The sequence below is a fragment of the Corvus moneduloides genome, chromosome 23, assembly GCF_009650955.1.
Source record: "Corvus moneduloides isolate bCorMon1 chromosome 23, bCorMon1.pri, whole genome shotgun sequence".
Taxonomy (NCBI): domain Eukaryota; kingdom Metazoa; phylum Chordata; class Aves; order Passeriformes; family Corvidae; genus Corvus; species Corvus moneduloides.
The window spans coordinates 2,744,003-2,766,253 of record NC_045498.1 but is presented as its reverse complement, the minus strand read 5'-3'; the positions used below and the strand labels follow the sequence as shown (position 1 = coordinate 2,766,253).

The 22,251-nt window shown below is 39.7% G+C and overlaps 1 protein-coding gene across 3 annotated transcripts in view; it reads left to right on the top strand.

The window, feature by feature from the left end:
• Window positions 1-22,251, top strand: part of KDM1A (lysine demethylase 1A) — a 44,740-nt gene that overhangs the window by 12,669 nt on the left and 9,820 nt on the right. For all 3 annotated transcript variants that reach the window (XR_004244319.1, XM_032132712.1, XM_032132711.1), the window contains 13 exons: window positions 1,247-1,325; window positions 2,256-2,348; window positions 3,082-3,188; window positions 5,493-5,574; window positions 8,105-8,199; window positions 12,892-13,034; window positions 13,976-14,066; window positions 14,787-14,921; window positions 16,157-16,230; window positions 16,885-16,996; window positions 17,380-17,512; window positions 18,237-18,424; window positions 18,859-18,973. Coding sequence is in view for 2 of the 3 variants with exons in the window: in XM_032132712.1 (XP_031988603.1) it covers window positions 1,247-1,325; window positions 2,256-2,348; window positions 3,082-3,188; window positions 5,493-5,574; window positions 8,105-8,199; window positions 12,892-13,034; window positions 13,976-14,066; window positions 14,787-14,921; window positions 16,157-16,230; window positions 16,885-16,996; window positions 17,380-17,512; window positions 18,237-18,424; window positions 18,859-18,973 (1,447 nt within the window). In the remaining variant the exon portion in view is untranslated. The remainder of the gene's footprint in view (window positions 1-1,246; window positions 1,326-2,255; window positions 2,349-3,081; window positions 3,189-5,492; window positions 5,575-8,104; window positions 8,200-12,891; window positions 13,035-13,975; window positions 14,067-14,786; window positions 14,922-16,156; window positions 16,231-16,884; window positions 16,997-17,379; window positions 17,513-18,236; window positions 18,425-18,858; window positions 18,974-22,251) is intronic.

The window sequence follows — 22,251 nt, the reverse complement described above, 5'->3', positions numbered from 1 at the left end:
TGCTTAATAACTTAAAAGAAGTTATTAAAAATTTATCTTAATGCTAAGAGCGTGACTTCTGCTACTCCTGTAAAATTTTCCTCTTGACTCAAGTTCCAACTTTTGGGAAGTCATGAGATGTGTAAAAACAGGCCAGATCATGCCAAAAAGTTTGGAAAACAATTTGCACAAAATGAATAGTGAGTAATCCTTTTACAAATGTGTTAGAAGCAGAAAAGCCTTCCACTGGAACTAAGAAATTACTGGAGAGAGATATTTGCAGGGAAAAGCAGCACTGCTGGTCTGTGGGCCTTATTCACTACAGAGGAACTTCTCCAAGTTCCTGAGCAGGAATCCTGTTTGAGGAAGGCTTGTGAGAGGATCTCTTCCAGCGAGGATAGCAGAGACTATGGAACAGCTGATATCAACCCAGTGCTCAGCAGAACTGCAAACTGCAGTGTGCAGCCTCTTAATTAGCCATTTTTCCTCAAATAGCCTCCCAAATTATAAGGAATTTTTTTGTTAATCATTCCTATTCATTATAGTTGTAGGATTTCCCCTTTAATTTGCTATCTGTGAGGAACTGTGAAGCTCAGTAGTGCAACTCTAGACAGATACCCAAATAGATGTCTAATTATGGAATGTAAAATGGTGTGGAGATGCTATGTATGACCTAGATCTAGGCATGGAACAGTAAAATTATTTATTAACTCCTGCCTCTGTGCTACAAAGTAGGACTTCTGTTGGTAAAACAGTTCTTTTCTAGTATGAATTGGCCTACTAACATATCACAGACAGTTCTTCCTGCTTGATTTTTGAACTGTAACTGTCCTGTAAATATGCTTTTTTGTGTATATGTGGCCAGTGTAGTCCATGGTAGTGTCTTATATTGGTGAAGATGGATTGGATCATTAAATGTTGGAGATAATAACCCTTGTAACATGACAAAATACTGCTGTAGCTTTTATGGAAACATGAAATATGATGACAAAAAGACGATGCTGGCTGATGTTGCCAGATTCATGCATCTTTGTGCTACCTTGGTGCATTTCCACTTATTTGAAATGGTGTGAGAATTTCAAACAGATTGTATTACACCTTAAGGAACACCAGAAGGCAACGTTCAGTGTGGCTAGGGTAGTCCTGCCAAAGTTTAATTAATTAGGGGATTTCATCTCCTGACAGTATTTGGTAGCAAACACACACCTGGAAAACACCTCTTTTGTATTGCTTAATATGATGTGTTGTATTGTTTGTTTAAATACAGCTGCAGCTCTGGTTGGATAACCCAAAGATTCAGCTGACGTTTGAAGCAACTATCCAACAATTAGAAGCACCTTATAATAGTAAGTCAAGGTTTTCATTGCCAAAACTGTACTGTATGTATCATTGCTTTTTTCCTTCACTCTTGATTGGGGAGAAGCTGCTTCAGATGAGTCCTTTGTTAGTGGAGCTCCATGAGTGGTCGTGTACAGACTGGGGTGTTGCATTATATTTATGGTTCAGATTTGTTAGAGTTCATTTGTCTGGTAAAGAGATACCACTAGCAGGATTCATAAAAGCAGCTGAAAAGATGGATTGTTACAGTAGGGTTAATTCATGTGCAGCTTTTAAGGTTTGCTACAGCTTCTTGGTGGTTTTTAGCTGTGAAACATTATTAATCATATGTTTTTTGGGAGGCATTAAGAAGTTGCATAAGACTTCAACTGGATGTGATGCAAGAAGGCAGTAAAAGAGTGAGGAGTTACTGCTTGCAAATGGAGACCATTCCACACTTCTCAAACAAGATCCTAATAACCTGGAAAAAGGTGGAAGGGAGCCATAAAAAAAAAAGTTGAAGATGAAAATAGTGGTGAAATGAATGCAAATACACTGTCAGGGATTGCAAAATAGTGAATTATTGTGCTTTTAAAAAGAAAAATGAGAATTCAGTGCTACAGTAAGAATTGGCATAATGCTGGCAAATCACATCACAGTTCTGTGTCACAATCTTGGGATTTTGCAGTCAGTTTCAGGAAAGGTGTTCTTCTGCACTAGATTAATAAGCATGTAATGTCCTGTACAGCTTTTCAGGCAGGATTCAAAACTGCAGTACAGCATGGGTGTTTTTCAGAAAATTAGCCTCAGGCATCCTCAGGAAGATGAGGAGGGCTGCAGAGCTGTAGGAAGGGATGTGTTTAGTGGGACTTGACTGGATTGCTGCTGTGAATATGTCCTCAGTACATATATGCTGCTGAGCATGCAGAATAATTTTGAAACTTTACACATTCTTTCAGGTGACACAGTGCTCGTTCATAGGGTTCACAGCTACCTGGAGCGTCATGGGCTGATCAACTTTGGGATCTACAAAAGAGTGAAGCCCCTTCCAAGTAAGGAACTTGGACATTGTTTCTAATTGAAGTTTTGTTTTACTGTTCCGTGATTTCTTAGGACAGCTTTTGAGTGCTCTTTTTTAGAATTGCAGTGCTAAGAAAATGGAAGAAGGCTGGAAAGCTATCTGGCTATTGATGTTAATGTGTTTTATTTTGGCATAGAGAAGCCATGTATTTACATAAATCGCTTTGAGAGGAAAAACGTTGGCAAATCTTCTGTAGATAATTCTAAATGTAGACTGTCGCTTTTTAATGAGTTATCTTGGTTCCTCATTTGATAACAAAAGTCAGAAACACAATATTGTTCTTAGATCTGTTACATGCTTATGTGTTTCTTGAGTTTTGCAAGTGAACTTCTCTACCCTTTCTACATTTTAGTCTGCTGGGATGAAAAAAATAAAACTATGATACTTTGTCCACAGTAATTAATATAAATGGCTTTCTTCTTCAGACAGTTGTCTGGAAGCATTTTTTCTCCTGTTTTCTTCCTTGTTCCAGATGTACTGCTAGTGTATTTTCCTTGTACGTGTCTTATTAAGAAAAATTATCAAGCGTTACTTTCAGAATTACTTCAGTTTTCTTTTTGTTAAAGAGTTTGTTCTGTCAGAACTACTCACGAAAAGGAAGCTGCTTTTTGTTCTTGGTATCTCTTAAACCCAACTTTAACGTGACTGCAATTTAGTACTGCACATATAAAGGACCACTGTAGGTGATTTTCCTCTTTCCTTAGCCAAGAAGACAGGAAAGGTGATCATTATTGGTTCTGGAGTCTCTGGGTTGGCAGCAGCTCGCCAGTTGCAGAGTTTTGGAATGGATGTCACAGTTCTGGAAGCCAGAGTAAGAATTTATGTGCTATTTTACTTCTATACGGCACCTTAACCAGTAACCCTATTCAGTACTAGAACAGGGCTGTGTCCCAGCAGCATGCTCAGGGTGGGTAAGCGTTTGTGGTGTTCCCGGCAGTCAGGATGGATTGCTGATACTGAACCTGTCTCACAAGGAACTGAGTGGATCTGTTCTTGCTGGGAGCTGGCTGATGCTTTCTCAGGGGTGGGCTGGATAGTCAGGGGCTAGTGTTGTGTACTTACACCAGGAACTGCTTAGAATGACCTTCTTTCATGGTTAGAAATTGGTTTCACCAGAAAGCAGAATGCAAGTCCATTTTTTGAGAACTTGCTTGTTAAATATAATCATGGCTTGGAGCTGCCGCACAACATCAGGTGGGATTTTAAGCCTGGATTAATTCTTTATTACTGTGTGCTGAACAGAGACTTCAAAATTAGTGCTACATTTTGTGGTATGTGAACTAGCTGCTTGTTTGTTCAGGAATAAGGTATTCTTCATATTCAACCCAAAGCGGAATCTCTCCTTTTTTTTTTAATTGAAGTTTTTTTCATATAATCTACTCAGTTGAGAATAGCTTGATACATATTATTTTAAATTCATTGACCAATTGGACCTTATCTTATGTTTTACTTCCTGGCTTTGTTTTGTTTGTATGTTTGCTTCTGACACTTTTCTAGCACAGTTTAAGATAATCTGCTTTAATTTTTTTGTTAGAATAGCGTTTCAGGCTCTTAATTTTGCTACTGCTCTTGCTGCTGTTTCCCAGGTTCCACACCACTGCAGCAGTGCAACAGTCTAATGGTTTAGGAGACTCTTGCTCACCTGAATATATTGGGTTTTCTTATTGTTTGCTTGGTTGGGTTTTGGGGTTGGTTAGGGTATTTTTGAAGCTGGAATTAATTAGCTGTAACCTGGCTTTTGTTCTGTGCATCATGATTATAACTAGTATGTAGAGCTGGCAAGAGGCTATTTTAAAATAATGCACAATATTTTTCAGCAATTATTCTCTAGGCTTCTCTTGAGTAGGCTGTATTTTTTTGGTTTTAAGGCTGCTTGGTGTTTTTTTGCATTATTGTGTAATTCAGGTGATAGTTGTTTCTTTGTTTCCACTGATTTTCTGTAGCTTTCAGACTATTAGTTTACATGCTTCTGAACTGCTGGCCTAATTATTAAAAATCAAACTTTGCATTTTTATGTGAATTGATCGCTGGCTGGGATCTTTGCCTAATTGTAACCAGTATTTTTCTCTGATACTGTCCTGCTAATTGGATGAGAATAGGGAAAGGTGACTTTTTTTTTTTTTATGAAGTTTGCAGTGGTAGGGAAGTAATTGTCATCTTTAGTAATCTCTGACAATAATGAAAAGTTTTTTTTGTGCTTCTAAAATGGACTGCTGATTCATGGTTATCTTCTTGATAGCACAGCTGAATTATTTCCTATATAGCTGTTGGCTTTAGTGGTAGGAGGCAGAGGTGTTGCCTGGAATAAAACACAAAACTTTTCCAAAGAGTGTTAAAATGATAACATAAAATCAAATCTTTAACTGAAAGGCCTTCAAGGTGCACAATATGCACACATGGTACAGTATTTCCACAATTTTATAAGGTTAGTTGATTAGTATACCTAGCAAATTAGTATACCTAGCAAATCTAGAAGAGTAGTTGGTTAGGTAATTTTCCCCCGGGCTCTGCCCTGTTGAAGCCCTTCCTCCTGATCTTTTAGCCCTGCACTTTATTGTGTCTGTGATATATGGTGCAAAACAAAGTGTTCTTGCTAGACTAAAGGGAAGACTAAACAGAATTTCAAGAATGTATTATTAAGAGTTTGTTAAACTGTGGGAGAGGGCAGGAAAAGTACTTGAAGTTATAACTAAAGTTAAAATATATGAAAAATATATAAAAAGCTAAAAATCTTTAGGCCTCAGGGGGAGGAGGAAATCTAATACATAATTAAATTTGTCCATGGACAATGAAGGGATTGGCTTCGGAATCACAGTGGATCCTACTGTAGAAATACTTTAATCTGCCCAAATCAGATTAGGCATCTTTTTTTCTATTTCTTTCCTTTTTTCTTCTCCTTTTTAAAATGCAACTTAAACATTTTATTCCTTAACTTAGGCAAATTAAGTGTGATTGAGTTCATTTGCAGAGGTTTTTGGCAAAGTGTATGTTCGGTTTATTGAACCTTCATTTAAGAGAATACTTGCACCGTGTTTTGTAGAAGTTTCAGTGATTATATTTCAGTGAGATGTCTTACTGAATGTAACTGGAGGTTAATATTTTGTGCTTTTAAAAGGACCGAGTAGGAGGAAGAGTTGCTACCTTTCGCAAAGGGAACTACGTTGCAGATCTAGGAGCAATGGTGGTAACAGGACTTGGTGAGTTTTTCAAAATCAAAAGGACCGGGGAGGAAAATTGAGGGGCATAATGCTCTAACTGTGAAACCTTAATGCAATTTCCTTTCATGGCCAAAACAATTGGGTATTTTTAACTCTTAAAAAGTGTGTGTTCTCATTCAACCTTTTTGGCAGTTAGTAGTTTTCATAAATAGCAAAGCTATATGATGGGAGAGACCCTAAAGAGACAGAATGTGTTCTTTCAATTTACAGGGGAAAACAAGGGAGGAGGGGAAATGCCATTCTAAAGAAAGAGCCATTCTAAAGAGAAGGACCTTCTTCAGAGTTTAAATCTCAAAAGTACTTTCTCCAAGTGATTTCAAAAATAGTTGTAAAAATAATGGCAAACAAGCCAAATTTCTTCCTATTTATTACTGTTTCATGGGATGGCATCAGTTACTGACGTGGTTACTCTGCTAAGAAGATGGGCAGGTGTTGAGTGTGGAATATCCTTCAGCAATGTAGTGAAATGATGAAATATTGTAAAACCTATAATAAATCCCTTTTTTTACTGGCTGCCTTAATTTTGTGTCTGTCTCGTGATTAGTCTTATTAAATTGCATACAGAAACTGGTTCCAGACAACTGAATTTGCAGAGTCATGGAAGAACAATGACTAGTGAAAGACTATCATATTTTTATGTTTAATTATAGAATCATAGAATCTTAAGGGTTGGAAGGGACTCCTTGTCCTATCAATACTGTTTCTGACAAGGAGTCCCTCTCTGGCTTCCCTGTAGGACCCCTTCAGATACTGGAAAGTTGCTTTGAGGTCTCCACATAACCTTCTCTTCTCCAGGCAGAACAGTCCCAGCTTTCTCAGCCTGTCTTTGTAGGGGAAAGTGTTCCACTCCTCTTATCAACTTTTTGGCCTCCTCTGGACTTGCTCCAACAGTTCCATTTCCTTTTTATGTTGGAGATGCCAGAACTGTGTGCAGCACTCTGGGTGGGGTCCCACGGGACCAGAGTAGAGGGGGAGAGCTCCCTCCTTTGACCTGCTGGCCATGCCCCTTCTGATGCAGCCCATTGGTTTCTGGGCTGGGAGCACTCAGTGCCAGCTCATGGTGAGTTTTTCATCAACCACCACCCCCAAGTTTTTCTCTGTAGGGCTGCTCAATCACTTCTCCACCCAATCTATAGGTGTGAGTGAGATTGCTGCAACCCAGGTGCAGGACCTTGTACTTTGCTTTGTTGAACTTCATGAGGTTTGCATCGGCCACCTCTCCAGCCTGTCCAGGTCCCTCTGGATGGCATCCCTTTTCCCCAGTGTGCCCACTGCCAGCTCCCTCAGGACCTGCAGATGAGTCTCATCAGGTCTCATGGATTTGTGGACATTCAGGTTCCTAAGATGGTCTCAAACCTCAGCCATGAATGATCACTTGTTCGTGATAGGTGTTTCCTTTCCAAAACAATCTACCCTTTGTCTTGAATGAGGCAGCATATGCTGTGAAGAAAGAAAGAAAGATTTGTGTAGGGATGGAGATGGTTTGAAAGGCATCTTTCGTATTTATGAATCTGGAAGAGAAGAGGGAAGGATACTGAAGGAGTTGATCTTGTGGGTTTGAGAAGGCAAAAGACTGAAGTAATGGGATCTTTTCTGGTTTTAATACTAAACCGTGAACTATAATTTTTAGTAGGTTGTTGAACTAGAAACATGAACTTATTTAGACCTACTTCAAAACTCTGTTCTGCTTTTTCAGTCACCTCTCTAAAGACAGGAAGGTGGCTGAACTTCCCCCTCTATTTTGAACAAACACACTGCATTTGCTTGAGTTGCAGAATCAGAGAACATTGGGAAGCTAGTCCTGAAAAACTTTTCCCAAAGTTAATTTTGTGGAGTAAGCCTGTATTGCCTTTGCTCTATACCATTTCCCACTTGTGTCTGTTCTTTTCCTTTCCTGTGCTGTCCTCAGTTTGATATTTAGGGATTTGGGATGCTTAAAGTTGGTGCTTTCTGCCTTTCTTGTTGTTCTACATGGAGTCTCCTCAATTGTTTTCTAATTTTAGTTACACAGCTTCCAGGTACAGTTGGTGTCTGGGGTTCATCTTCACAACTTGTATTCACTAGTGTCACTTGTTGGAGTTCCACTAAGTTTTTAGGAACTGAATTATTTTGGTTTCATTTCCATGTCACTATGCTTGGACTATAGCTCCTGTTACTGTGCAGCTTTGAGAGCTTTCCATGACTTTTTAAACACTCTGCTTGCAGATGTGTTTACAGCTATAAACTCTCAATCATAGTAAGATTGCTGCCACTCTAGGGCTCTGCTTGTATAATCACCCTATAATCGTCCTGTCCTTGAAGTTTTGATGGGCAGATTTTTTTTTCCATGTCCTCATTGCAGGAATCACTGTGAGGTGCAGACCTTTGGCAGTGTTACACTAGGTCACTGGAATGCATTCACTGAAGTTGGTGTTTTAGTCTCTGAAATTGCTTTAAATGTGGAGTTTTTTTGTTTAATTGCAGACAAATTTTACAGGAGTCTCTGTTAACTATATAAAATCTTTTCCAGGAGGAAATCCCATGGCTGTGGTCAGCAAACAAGTTAATATGGAATTGGCAAAGATCAAACAAAAATGTCCACTTTATGAAGCGAATGGACAAGCTGTAAGTCTGATACTGTTTCCATGATCCTTCTAAAAAAGAAGTGATATCTCAAGTATGTTTGTTGCCAGCCTATTGGTCTAGCATGAGATGGCTTTCAGAGAGAGGGAAGAAGGAAAGTGTCTGTCCCTTTTTAGGCATTTTAGTAATATTGTAGCATACCTGCACATATTCCTCTAAAACCTGCTCTTTCCATGTGAGTTTTTACCTCTGCATTTCAGAGGTTTGTGGAAACCAAGTTCCTGTTTGTTTTTCCCAAAGTCATTACTGCTTTTCCTTAGACGGTCATCTGTCTTGCTCTTTGAAACAATTATCTGCTGTGCTGGCACTCTAGCTTCTGTTCTTGCTGGTACTCCTTTTCCCCAAAACAAATCATTCTGGCTGCTGTACTTTGCTGCTGTTTTTTAAAGGATTGACTAACCAATGCTAACTGGTTGAATGCATACAACAGCTCCGCAATAATAATCTAGAGCTGCAATTCACAAACCTAATTGGCTTTGTTTCTCTCTGCTCTAGTGTCGAGTGCTATTAGAGATAGAAGTGATAGATCCTAGTTTAACACTGAATCTCACACATGTATTGACTAAAAGTCCTACCTGATCGATCTTAAACGGTGGTACAAAGAGTAACTTTTGAAAGAAGATAGGTGAGGATACTGGGCTTCTTGCTAGAGGCCTGGAATAGTGATCCTTGGCTCAAACTTGTTTGTAACCTGGCAGCTGCAGCTCCTCTTAGCGCATGAGTCAATAGGATGCTGTAATAAACTCAGGAAAAATTACCAAGGCATTGTAGACAATTCTACAGTAGACAGTCTGCTCCCATGTTGTGAAGCCAGTCCTGCATGTAATGTGTTAGCCTCTGCACTGCTATGTTTCTCCTCTCCCATCTGGGAGCTCCTCAAAACCTTCCCACTTTGTTTTGACAAAATTCATGGTCCTTGACAGGAGGCAAGTTGTAGCTTTTAAATTAACAAATTTCCCAGCCATGCTAGGAAGTATCAAAGATCCCTTGGAAAAGAATATACACGAGGTAATAATTCAGACACCTGAAGCAGGGAATGCATCTAGAAGTCTAGGAGCAAGTGACAATTGGATGTCCTTCATATCTTGGCTGCTATCTTGACAACTTTTCACATCTACACAAGTGTCTTTTCCTTAGTTAACTGTTACTGCCAGTCTGTCTTTTGCTCCACTCTGCATTTTACTGAAGGGCAAAGTACAAGTTCTGTGCTGAGTGTCCGTCCTCATTGTTGAGCTTTGCAGTGAGGGTATAAATCTCTTCTTGCTACTCACAACTGTATGATGAACTCAGAATGAGCAGTTCAGTACATTCAATTACGACAGCTGTGGTTATTATTGTAGTCTTTGCCATGGTGTTACCTAATAAAGAAAGCCTTCTCAATGAAGAAGTGAAGATGGAATCAAATTCCCTGCATCTAGGACAGACAGTTAATGATTGCAAATTTCAGATCCTTCATTTGTGTTGAGTTGGTTTCCTTCAAAAATTTAGAAGTTCTGAGTAGTTTTTGGGAAGCTCTGCTGCCTGTACATCTGCCAAAGCTTCTGCATGAGACACAGATACCAGCTTTGAAGAGTTGTGCAATGTGAATATAAAAATGTTATTTCTCTTCCTTTTCTTCATTCTAACTTCACATTGCAGGGAAGCGTGCATTTGTAATACCATCTTCAATTTCTTTTCCACCAGAATCCTTAGATCCTTTTCATCCTGATACCCAGGAGTCAGTCCTCAGTCTGTCCTGATGCATGGGGCTATTCCATTGCAGTTTCAAAGTTTAGCCTTTGAATTTTATCAGGTTTTTGTTAGCACATTCCCCCAACTTGTTGAGAATATACTGAGGAGAAGAGATTGGGGAGGCCTGAGAGCAAATGTTGCCCATAAAGACTGGGGCAAAAATGAATTTTGTGCTTTAACCTTTTCTCTATCCATTACCATTAGGTTCAGCAGCAGTCTGTAGGCTGCCTTATCCTTGGTCTTCAGCCACCACTGCACATGGAGAGAGGGCCATTTCTCAGCCTTTCACGTGCAGCGTCTCAGTTTCAGCCTTGGCTGACTTCTGGTTTGCCTAATGCCACCTCTGCATGCTTGGGCAGTGCTACTTCACTTACCACAGATGGATTGTGGTGCAATCATAGATGCTTACACTGGAGCTTGGAAGACACTGCTTAAATGATAAAAGTGATTGCCATTGGTTTCTTGAAACAGGAGATCTAATTTTAGTCAGGGGAGCTATCCTACACTTCCTTCATCTAGAGAAGAACTTTGAAATCTAATCATTCTGTGGAGCCTACCCTGTGTGGACTCTGTGGAGCATCTCTGTTTAGTCTTAAGGCAGTGCTTAGTAGTAGCAAGTCCTGTTTCCCACAGAGACCACTACTGGGGACGTATACCAGATCATGGCCCACACAGACAGGGCTTTGACTTAAGCCAGAAGCTGCAGCATCACTCTGTCCATCACCAGGGTCTTCTCTTCAGAGGCAGAATCACTTAGCCATGGATAGACTGTATGAAAGTGTACTAGAAACAAAGTCATTTGGATCAGGCCTTTTAATTTCCAGCTCTTCTGTTTTCATAATTAAAAAAACCAAAAGGTCACAGTAGTGTGGACCCATGCTGTTAAAGTAGGTCCTGGTGTTCAGATGTGGTACTAGAATGCCAAAGTTAAGTCAGCAGTGGGTGTATCATGGGTATGCGACAAAAGAGTTTACATTTAGGAACTGCCATTTGAAGCTTCCCTTATGCCTCTGCTATGCTCAGTAGCCTTGTTGAAGGTTTCTGCTGGTACACATAGGAAAATAGTCTCATAATTGTGAAATACGTGTTCTACCTAGAATCACACCCACATGTTTTTGGACACAACAGGTTCAAGTTATATTGTTACATAGCTATGGAGTTACATAATTGTTATCAAATATTGACTGGCAGCAACTACCAGAGAGGAGCGGCGTCTTAAGTACAGATCTGGCTGAAGAGGAAGTTTCAGCTTTAATCTTGAAGGGGAGCAGTATTAAATCAGAGTGATCAATATGATTGCATTGGGGCAGATACTCAATTTTTCACAAATGAGCAGAAATGTAAACATGCATCTATATCTTGAAATTGTAGATTGGACAAGACTGAAGATAAGTGTAGGGATAGCTTGAAATACCCTCATAATCTTTAGATATGTACTCCAGTCATCTTATAATCTGTGTCTTTTATAGTGCTGTTGCATACAATATTCCAACCTCTGAACTTACAGTATTGCAAAACTTTAATAATGTTTTAAAACCACATGATTTTGAGAAATAAGTGGTGGACTTAATACACAATATAGTTGTGTCAAAAAAGAGATCATTCATTTTTGAGACCTCATAACTTTGAATGATAAGAGAATTGAACGAATAATTAAGAAAATAGGAGAACCTTGCATGGATTGCAGAGTTGGTGAGTCACTAGTCTTTGGCTGCCAGGGGGTGGGGGAGTTACCTTCATTCTTAAAATTCTGTCAGAGATGCATCAGAAATAGGGAGATTGATTTCATGGTGCCTTAAGTCTCCAGTGAGATGCTGCCTGCAGAACAGTACAGGGCTTCTAAGACATTTCACTGCAAAAATAGTGGGAGAATCAACATCTTAGTACAGGCTGGTAGACAAGTTGGCTTATAACACTTATGGTATGTACCCAGAGATGAAATACAGCTGTTAATTGTGAACTTCAGTGTTTCAGTCTGGGAAAATGCCAGAGAAGAAAGACCTACAGAGTTTGAAGGTAACCACTGGCACAAGAATGAGTGGCCAGCTGCAAAGTCAAAGAGGAGTTGTAATTAGACGATGAGATACTTGCCACTTAACACGGGGTATCCTTTGAGTTAGGGTCGAATAATAATTGGAAAAGAGCCATCTGATCAAGTCATAGGGATAGGCTTAGCACTGTTAACAACACCTCTCAAGTTATTTTCGTTCTGTTTAGTAGCCATCCAAGAGCTTTCCCTGTCTTTCTGAAGCAAATAGTTTTTTCTTTTCCTCATGATGATTTTTTCCCTTACACGCATCAGTGTTTCTCTCTCTTCTTTGTTTAACCCATGCGTGGCTTAACAGATGTAAGGTTTGCTCATTCCAGCACTTGAGCTCTCATCATGTAGCAGGTATTTTCATACTGGCAGCACTCACTATTTAATTATTTAGTGAGATGATAATCACTATTTAACTGAGTATCATCAGTACAGTAAAATACTACCATTCCGTACATGTCCTGCAGTGTTTCTGCCTTCATCCTAGAAAAGCTGGATTGTTAGTTCTTAGTCACAGTGATCATTCCAGAAGATAAATTACTGCCTGTCTACTTCGCTGAACTATGCCAAGCCTTCTAAAGCCTTGTGATTGTGTAGAGCATCCTTCTGTCAGAGGCTTTTGGCAAGCTTCTCTAGCTTTGATGAACACACCTTCCTTTTCGGTACGGAAATCTTATGAGCCCATAAAGCAGTTTGGTTTTCTCTTGCAAGAGGAGTCTGTGATCGTGGTTTGACAGCTCTTCTTGTGCCCATCCTGGCAAAGTGTGACATTGTGTTGTACAGACCTTGGCGTCTGACCATTTGAGAGAGCTAAAGGTATTAAAATTTTTTTTGCAAGGGCTATTCTCAGCAACTGTATTATTTATGAATAGGTTAAGAACAATGTTTGTTCTTTTGTCTCCTAGGTTCCCAAAGAGAAAGATGAAATGGTGGAGCAAGAATTTAATCGTTTGCTGGAAGCCACATCCTATCTCAGTCATCAGCTGGATTTTAATGTTCTCAATAATAAGCCTGTCTCCCTAGGTCAGGCTCTGGAGGTTGTCATACAGTAAGTGACTTCTCTCTTTTTGGCAGACCTTCCCATTTTGTGGATGAATTTCCAAAAGATACCTGAAACAATTGTGGTGTTCCTATAGGTAAGCAGCTGCTTACTCTCTTAAAACAGCTGCTTGATCTCACAGATAGTTAAAAGTAGCAAACCTCTCTTCTTGAAAGTTTCCTGGAAATCATTGCTACAGTGACTCAGTGCGATTGGTGTGCATATAGCGCACTAACGCTACTTGAAAGCTAATGGCAATTGTAATGGCCTTTAATAGCAGCAGGTAACTTCAGACTCATATTTTATCTGGTCACATATCCCTTATGTACAGAAACTTGCATTCATTTTCTAATTGCCATACAAGAATTTACTAAAATATCCCATGATGTGATTTTACTGCATTCCATTAACTAGATTGTGATAATAAGTTTTCTCATTAACACTGATGCCTTTTCCTGGTCTTAAAATCAAGAGTCATGCACAGTTAGAAGGGGAAAAGGGATTTTACCTTGGTATTTATTTTAAGGATCCTTAGGTGCACACGTCCAGGTCATATGCATCGAAATGCACCCCACTGAGAGTGCCCCAAAAGATCGGGTATAACATTATAGGTTTTACTAATTAGCAGATCTATCAAAGATTCCCCAATGAGAGGCTCAAGTGAGCCCCCCTCCCCAAGGAACCTTCCCCTGGATGGTTCTATCTTGGTTTACAGAATGTGTTCTGGAGAGGACCGTGGGGTCTGGGACACACTGATCCCTGGCTACGAAGCTTCTAAAATGTTTAGTCTCTTAGCTTGACAGACAAGTCCAAGAATGTAGGCAAAAGCACTAAGAATACAGAAGTTGCAAAAAGGTATAACATGGGTATAAAAGAAAAGGCAAAAAATCTTCATGACATCAACACAAGGATTTTATGTTGAGCTGACTCTCACTTCTCACCTTTTCCAGATTGCAGGAGAAGCATGTGAAGGATGAGCAGATTGAGCACTGGAAAAAAATTGTGAAAACACAGGAGGAATTGAAAGACCTTCTTAACAAGGTCAGATGGTGACATTTAGAACAAGATGATGAGCATTGTGTTCCTCAGAAAGTGGCAAAATGCACAAAAATGTCCAAAGAAAAATATCAGAAAGTTGCTATTAATGCTGTTCTTAAAATAGCTCTTTGCTTAAGACCTACTTAGAAACCCTGTTAGGACAAAGGTGTCTCCTGCTTGAGGAGGAGAAAAATTGATTAGGCAGAAAACCCTAAAACATAATACAGGAAAAGAAGAGGACAGACATGATGATTAACAGTGATGTTTCATTGGTTCCCTTAGAGATGCTGATATTGGCTGAGGCTTTTGGGGAGCTATTTAAAAATGTTTACTGTCTTCACATCTGATTTGTAGTACAGAAACAGTGGATTAGGCCTACTTCCATTATTTTTGCTCATGGTAAACGACATCTTTACTTTTCTATGGAAGTTTCTCAAATTAAAAACATTTGTGAACAGCTCTCAAATTATTTGGAACATAGTAAGAAATCAGTGATGTTGGGTTTCAGCCAACAGTTTTTGTTGTTTGAGGATTGGTGGTATTTACTCTGGTTTCTTGGAGGTAGAATTGCATATAAGTGATACCTGCCAAAACCAGGAAATCTCTTTAGTATAATGGCATAGTTTCAGGTGAATATCCAGTTTACACAGTAACTTGTTGAAATCTACTTTTCCTCATTTTTTTTCTTCTTTCTTTCTTCTTTTTCCTGCTCTATCTTAAAAGATGGTGAATTTAAAGGAGAAGATTAAAGAACTTCATCAGCAGTATAAGGAAGCATCAGAAGTGAAGCCACCTCGGGATATTACAGCAGAGTTCCTTGTGAAAAGCAAGCACAGAGATCTGACTGCACTTTGCAAGGTAAAGGATGACATACATATAGTATGTTAGTCTGTTTTCTCAGGACTTCAGCAGCCAGATAAAATTAGCCAATGTAAATGTTTTCCACATCTCTCGCTGTGATCCAGTGCTTTCAAGAGAATGTGATTGACAGTAACTGTGGGTTGTAACACTCATAGGTCCTTTGAGAACTTTTAGCTAGGGAGTACTAAGCTCAGTTTTACGTAAGTCTGCTGGCTCATGTCAGACAGCATGTAATGTTTTGAAGATGAATTTTTATGTCAGATTTGGTCTTTAATACAGCTGAATTTCACAAGAGTCTAGAAATAAAATCTGCATTTGAAGAGAGATACCTTTTCTCTAAGATAAATAAAGGTGGTTTCTTGAATAAAGACTTCTTTGTATCCAAAGATTATCATGTATAGAGCTCTGTCTTGACAAGCAGAGTTACTTCCCTTCTCTGGGAATATCTTAATGTAGAGATGTGCCTTAAAAAGGAAACCGTAAAAACTGTTGTATCTATGATGGTGACGGACCTGGATGCTAACCCAGGTCAGGTAGAACCAAGAATCATTTTTCAGCTACTTGCTCAACAGAGGATGTATACCTTTATTTGGAAGCTCTGTGTGTGTGTGTGTGTGTGTATGTATGTATACAAAAGTAGCGGCTCTTCTATTTTGTAGCCAGTGAACAGCTTTGTGCTCCTGTTGCTTTTATTGGACACTCCAAATTATTGTGCCTTGAGGGAAGAATGGCTGTTGCCTTTATACCTAGTTTTACTTATATTTTTTAAAATCAGGAAGAAGCTTGAATTAGATCATGTCTTTGCTTTTTATGTATGATTTATTCTGCTTTGGAAATTTCCATGTTCAATATTAGCTATAAACTTTAAAGAGAGAAAAGAATAGAATAAATAGTTTGTGGAATATGAAGCTCTCAGTACCATAGGAACCCTTAAAATATCAGGAGTGTAATGGACCCTTATGTTCTTCAGTTCCAAGTGTCTAAATTCCTGAAATATCACCAAACTAATCTTTTCTGCAGTGTGACATAGAGCTCTGTATATACACAGAGCAGAAGAGCAAAATATGCTGGATTAAATGTTGAAAAAAATAACAAACTCGATTTAGCTTCCACTAAATCCATGAATTTTCTAGTGATTTCTCTTGAGACTAGGCCCAGTCTGATGCTGCATGATGTCTTCAAAGTCCTTTTACATGTAAACTGGTGTTAATATTAGCTTTTAATCTTAATAGGAGTATGATGAATTGGCAGAAACACAAGGAAAGCTGGAAGAGAAATTACAAGAACTTGAAGCCAATCCACCAAGGTAAAGATACAAACTAAAAAGAGAAATACTTAGTAAAGCAGTTATTTTACTACTTTTCCCGAGTTTCAAAATTGCTATGGTATGCTTTTATTATGGGAACTCAAGGGGTTAGAAAGGTACAAGCACGGAGTTTGAGCTCCCTCAGCTTTAGAACTCACCTTGCTCATTTTTAGAAATGACTCAAACAGAAAAGGTGGTTCTGAGCTAGGGTGATTCTGTAGAAATCCTGGCAGTAATCAGTGCCTGATCTCAAAAGGCATTTAAGGTCTTAAATACCTGTCAGTAATGATAGCATACAATTCTACTTTTATTGGCAGAATATTATTATTCTGTGCAATTTTACTAGGTTTTTGTTGTTGTCCTTATGCGTGCTACTTTAACCACTATTTATGTAACCTTTTTTTATTTCTGAAGTTTTTAGCTTCCCTGAACTCTGCTTTAAAAATCTGAATTTGCCGGGTTTTGATACTCAGTTTTCATGAGAGACGTCCAGATGTTGGAAACAGAATCTGTTTGTGTTGTTTTTTAATGCTTTTATTTCTGCACTAAGGAGAGACTCAAAAATCACTTGGGAAGAAATTTTCAGAAGCAATGCGTTCACAATATCTTGTTCTAACAAACTAAATATCTTTGTGTTACATTTGTTTTTTCTAGTGATGTTTATTTGTCATCAAGAGACAGGCAAATACTCGACTGGCATTTTGCAAACCTAGAATTTGCTAATGCTACACCCCTTTCTACGCTTTCACTGAAGCACTGGGACCAGGTAGGTAGTCATTACTCAGCAATCCACTAAAAACTTGAACCATGTTTAATTCATTCTCATTAAAGTTCGTCAGTGTTAAGAGTTTCTAACTGTTACGTGTGTCTGCTTTTGTGCAGGTACTGAATTCTTATGTGATTATTATTCAATAATGAAATTCCAGACAGTTTTTTGTTAGTGCCAAAGCAATCTCTATCGGCACTGTCTGCTGAAAGTTTCCATACTTATTACTTGACTAAAAATCAGAAGAAATTTCACATTTATTTGACTCTCTAAAAAAAATTTTTTAAAAATATTTTCTGCCATTGTGTAGAGTTGTTGATTATTTTCTATTGACTATGGGGACTTCATTATGAATGCATGCTTTTTGTGCCTCTTCATTTTAGGATGATGACTTTGAATTCACAGGCAGTCACTTGACTGTGAGGAATGGATATTCCTGTGTGCCGGTAGCCTTAGCAGAAGGGTTGGATATTAAGTTAAACACAGCGGTTCGACAGGTTCGCTATACAGCATCAGGTACATGAACCCTCCAGGAAACTGCTTTGAGGGAGTATGAGCATAGAAAATAGACTTCAGTGCTTCTGAAAGCAGGTGTGAGGATATTGTAAAACCCCTCCCATTATGTGTTTGGGGTTAAATAAACAGCCATGTTTCTTACTGGGATTGTGTAAGTAGTTGTTAGAGATTTATTAATCTTGAATATTTTTTTGATAATTTCTGTGACTCATTTGACACAATCTTTTTCAGTTGTATTTACTGATCACGTTATTCTCTTTACTTATTTACTTCATTGATTGAAGCATTTGGAGTAAGAGATCTGGAACTGCTTAAGGCTTGGTGCCACAGGACCTGGTATTAGAAGTATAAATGAATGTAATGGAAGGAATATATCTTTTTGTTGTTCTTCAAAACACTGGGCTTGGGAAACTGTCAGCTGGGAGAGCAATGTAATGAGAGGCTCACTCTCTACTTGTTGTTTATTTATGGATATATTTAAATACTGACCTGGATGAACCTTTAGGCTCATCCTAGTAAGGCCATTTTCAGATGCTACCTTAATTGTGTTTTCTGGAATAGAGCTAAATGGCCAGTAACAACTTGCCTACAAGTTGTTATTGTTAGTGTAAAGCTGTCTCCGTAAACAAAGTATTTTCTAATGTGGTTATAGTCATTTCTTTAATTTTTAATCCAATGCTCTTGCCTCCTGCTCTGTTAAACTGTTTTTCTCTCCCCTTTCCAGGCTGTGAAGTAATAGCTGTAAATACCCGATCTACCAGCCAGACCTTCATTTATAAGTGTGATGCTGTACTGTGCACTCTGCCCTTGGGAGTGCTGAAACAGCAGCCTCCAGCAGTTCAGTTTGTGCCACCTCTTCCTGAGTGGAAAACTTCTGCAGTGCAGCGTATGGGATTTGGCAACCTGAACAAGGTACAATGTCACTGGGGAAACTGCAGTAGGCCAGAAGTTGTCATAGATAGAATCTGAAATGTGGGTGAAATATGTCTGGTGGAGGAGAGGAAGAATGCCTTTTCCACAGCTGTTTTGCTAGGGTTTGATGATGAAAATTGTCTGAGGAAGTGTAAAGGCCTCTTGTTGATTTCCCTCACAGGTTTAAAAGAATTAAATTGCAGAAGTAGGTCTGATGGAACTTGTTAACCAGAAAATTGGTAAACTCTGAGAGCACACTAACCTGTGGGAAGGCAGCTGTAGTCATACACCTCTATGTATTATGTATATGCACTATATATTCACCACATTTCCCTTTCATGTTCTGTCCAGTGATAAACATCAATGAGTGTAATTGTCTTTATTTTTATTTCTTCCCTGTGCTCTTCCTAAGTGTTGATACTCTTTCTTTCTAGGTTGTGTTGTGTTTTGATCGTGTCTTCTGGGATCCAAGTGTCAATTTGTTTGGCCATGTTGGGAGCACTACTGCAAGCAGAGGAGAACTTTTCCTCTTTTGGAACCTGTACAAAGGTAGCTGTGGTGCATGTCTGCTTTTGCCAGTGTCTTATTTGTGTAGTTTCAGATCTAGGAAAAAAAAAAAAATTAATGCTGTTAGTGTTCACATATGGATATGATAAGAAGATAGTATTTTTAGGAAGACAAATGGAAGCAGAGAACAGCACTGACTGCAGACAGTTCTGTAGTAGGTTAGGGCAGCACATAGGTAAGTGTGAGTGCTGGATTCCAGGCTGTGCCTGTTGATTGCGTTACTACTTAGCTACTGTAACACTTGCACTTTTGTAGCTACTTATTTTCTTGCACCTTGGTGGAGTTGTCCTGTGACCTCTCCATGTTATCCTGGTTGCTTCCATTAAACATCTGTTTAGTTGCGCTGATATTCTGAAAGTACTTAACTTTCAGTGTTGTCTTAATTATCTACTGTCTACTTTGTCAGGAGGATGCATTGAGTTCTCCAAGAAAAGGGAGATTCGTCTTTGCAGCATTTCTGAACTAAAAGCCATTTCTTAGTTCATAAGTGTATGTGAAATTGAGTTTCTCTCTGGCCACTTGGAACATTGTTTGAGCTCTTCTGCTCTCACTAAGCTCTTGTGCCAATGGGTCTGGCACCCAATTTAGTCTTAGTTTTCAAAACCTCAGCTTCCTGGTTGTTTTCCGAGATGAACCGACAGTTTGAAGCCAGACCTCTTGGGGCTGTCTGTCTAGTCTGGGATGATTTGGTAACTCGTAGATGAGCTCCTTTCATCTGTGACCTCAACTCCTTTCTTGTGACTTTGCTACCCTGGATTTCACACCAAAGTGTGAAATGTAATTTTTTCAGATGTAAGAGGTGCTATTCACTTGTGTATTTTCTTAAGCGGCTGAGTGCAGAACAAGGGAAGGTGCCCAATTCTGCACCTGGGATGGCTCAACTCTGGGTGTACGGACAGAGTGGGGAATGAGATGCTGCAAAGCAGTGCCACAGAAAGCGACCTGAGGGCCATTAGGCACAGCATTGTTGGCAGGGCCAGGAAGGGGATTGTCCTGCTCTGCTCTGCACTGTGGCCTCAGCTTGAAAAGTATTGGCAGTTTTGGTCATCACCATATAAGAAAGACATTAAACTACCAGAGAGTGTCCAAAGGAAGGCAACAAAGATGGCAACGGGCCTTGAGGGGAAGCTGTATGAGGAGCAGTGGAGGCCACGTGGTCTGTTCAGCCTGGAGGAGACAGGAGACTCCTCACACTTAAAATTTCCTCAGGAGGGGAAGAGGAGGGGCACACTGATCTCTCCTCTGTGGTGACCAGTGACAGGACCTAAGGGAATGAAGTTGTATCAGGGGAGGTTTAGATTAGATAATAGAAAAAGGTTTTCCCCCAGAGGGTGGTTGGGCACTGGAACGTGCTCCCAAGGGCAGTGGTTACAGCACTAAGCCTGGCATAGTTCAAGAAGAATTGGGATAATGCTCTCAGCCATGTGGTGTGACTCTTGGGGATGGTCCTGTGCAGGGCCAGGAGTTGGACTCGATGATCCTTGGGACTCCCTTCCAACTTGACATAGTCTGTGATTTCTTGGGGAGTACAGTGCAGCCTTTAGAGTATTCAACACCAGGGTTTCAGTGGAGCAGACGGGAGGCTTTGTGATTCCTTTGTTCCTCTTGCTGAGCAGTGCTGTTCCAGCTTGATGAGCTGTAGGCCCATCCACGTTTAAGCTGCATTGTGCCCTAGAGGAAAAGCAAGTTGTGGGGTTTCCAGTTCATTGAATGAATGGCCTTGGTTCTTGTTTTAAGCAGTAAAGTGGCTGTGGCTGTAGACTGGGTCTCAGACTGACAGGCAATTATAGAACTCCTTTTCGGAAAACGCTTAAGCCAAAAGGTACTGCACTGCATGTTTCTACAGCAGGACTTCGCCATTAGGAGTTTTGGTTTATCTGTAGCTGGTGCTGCCACAATAGATTGTCAGGAGATCTCTGCAGTAAGTATACTGGTTTTGTTACTGCCATTTACCAGACAAAAAAGTGTATATATAAGGAGCATTATTAAATGAGTTACTTGTTTTGCAGATGGCCAGTGGGCTTTCTTCCATTCTGTCATAAGCAGGCCAGGTTTCTCTGTTAAATGGAAAAAATTGCTGTCCAAGGGAAGTGCCTTTCTAGGCTATTGAATTATTAAAATGTTTGGTAAGATTTTACTGGAGAAATACAAGTAATGAGCCTTGGATAGCAAGGCTGTTCATGTGGCTTTTGTGGCTTTATGATGGCTCTATTATATAGTTAACAAGTAGTGTCGTGGTTTTGGTTTAGATGGAAAGATCATGTCATGTACAAATCAGCTTCACATGCTAAATTCTAAGCCTTCCTTGTCATGAAAAGAGGCAGAGCAGGTAGAAATGAAGCAGAAATGCAGTAAAACCTTATGTTGAAGCACAAGTCAGATGGCTGAAATCGAAAACAACAATTACCATTTCTCATGGATAGTTGGGTGTAGACCTGACTGAACTTGTGTAGCTGCTGTTTATTGCTGTCATAGTCTATTTCTGTAGCCATAGTATTTTGGGAGAGACTTTGTAAACTGAATAGGTTGAAGAAGTTATTAATACAGAAACAAAAGAACCAGAGGTATGTCTGCGTGAACTCTATGGGAGTTCTGTAAAAGTTCTTGGGCTGGCAGAGACCAGTTGACCTCTGAGAAGTGTTTAAAGATATGGGGAGGAATGGATCAGGTGAAGAGACTGCATGTGTCCATACTGGATGACCTGTTATAGCTCAGACGGGAGTCCTCTCAGTGGTTTCAGTCTAGCCCAAGAGTAATAATGATTGCTGTTAAGACCTGTTGGCTCAGGAACACTGAGCCTGGACTGGAGCAGCTGCCCCAGTGCTGCTGGTGCCTCTTGCTCCACCACACTGTTGGATTGTTGTCGTACCCATGAAGGTGGAGAAACTCTGTCCTCAGGGTGGAGGAATGCCTGGCAGAAATGCTCAGTGTTTTCTGGAAGTTCAGTGTCATTTCAGTCTGTTTTCTTGCCTGACTACTCTGTTTTTCCTAGAGATGAGATAGAGAAAGGACCTCATTTTCGTCATATCTCTGTGGTTACTGATCTCCGGCTAAACCATGTTCTCTGCTTGCTGTTTGGTATCAAGGCTTAGTAAACATCACTGCCTCAAGGAGAGAATTTTTTGGGGAGCAGTGGCACATGCTTATTGTACAAGAAGCTTTTCTCAGCAGCACTTGGGTATTTGCGTAGCAAAATAGTCACTTTTCTGCTCCAGGCTCCTGCCTTTTTGTTACCATCATGAACTAATCCAGGTGACTCG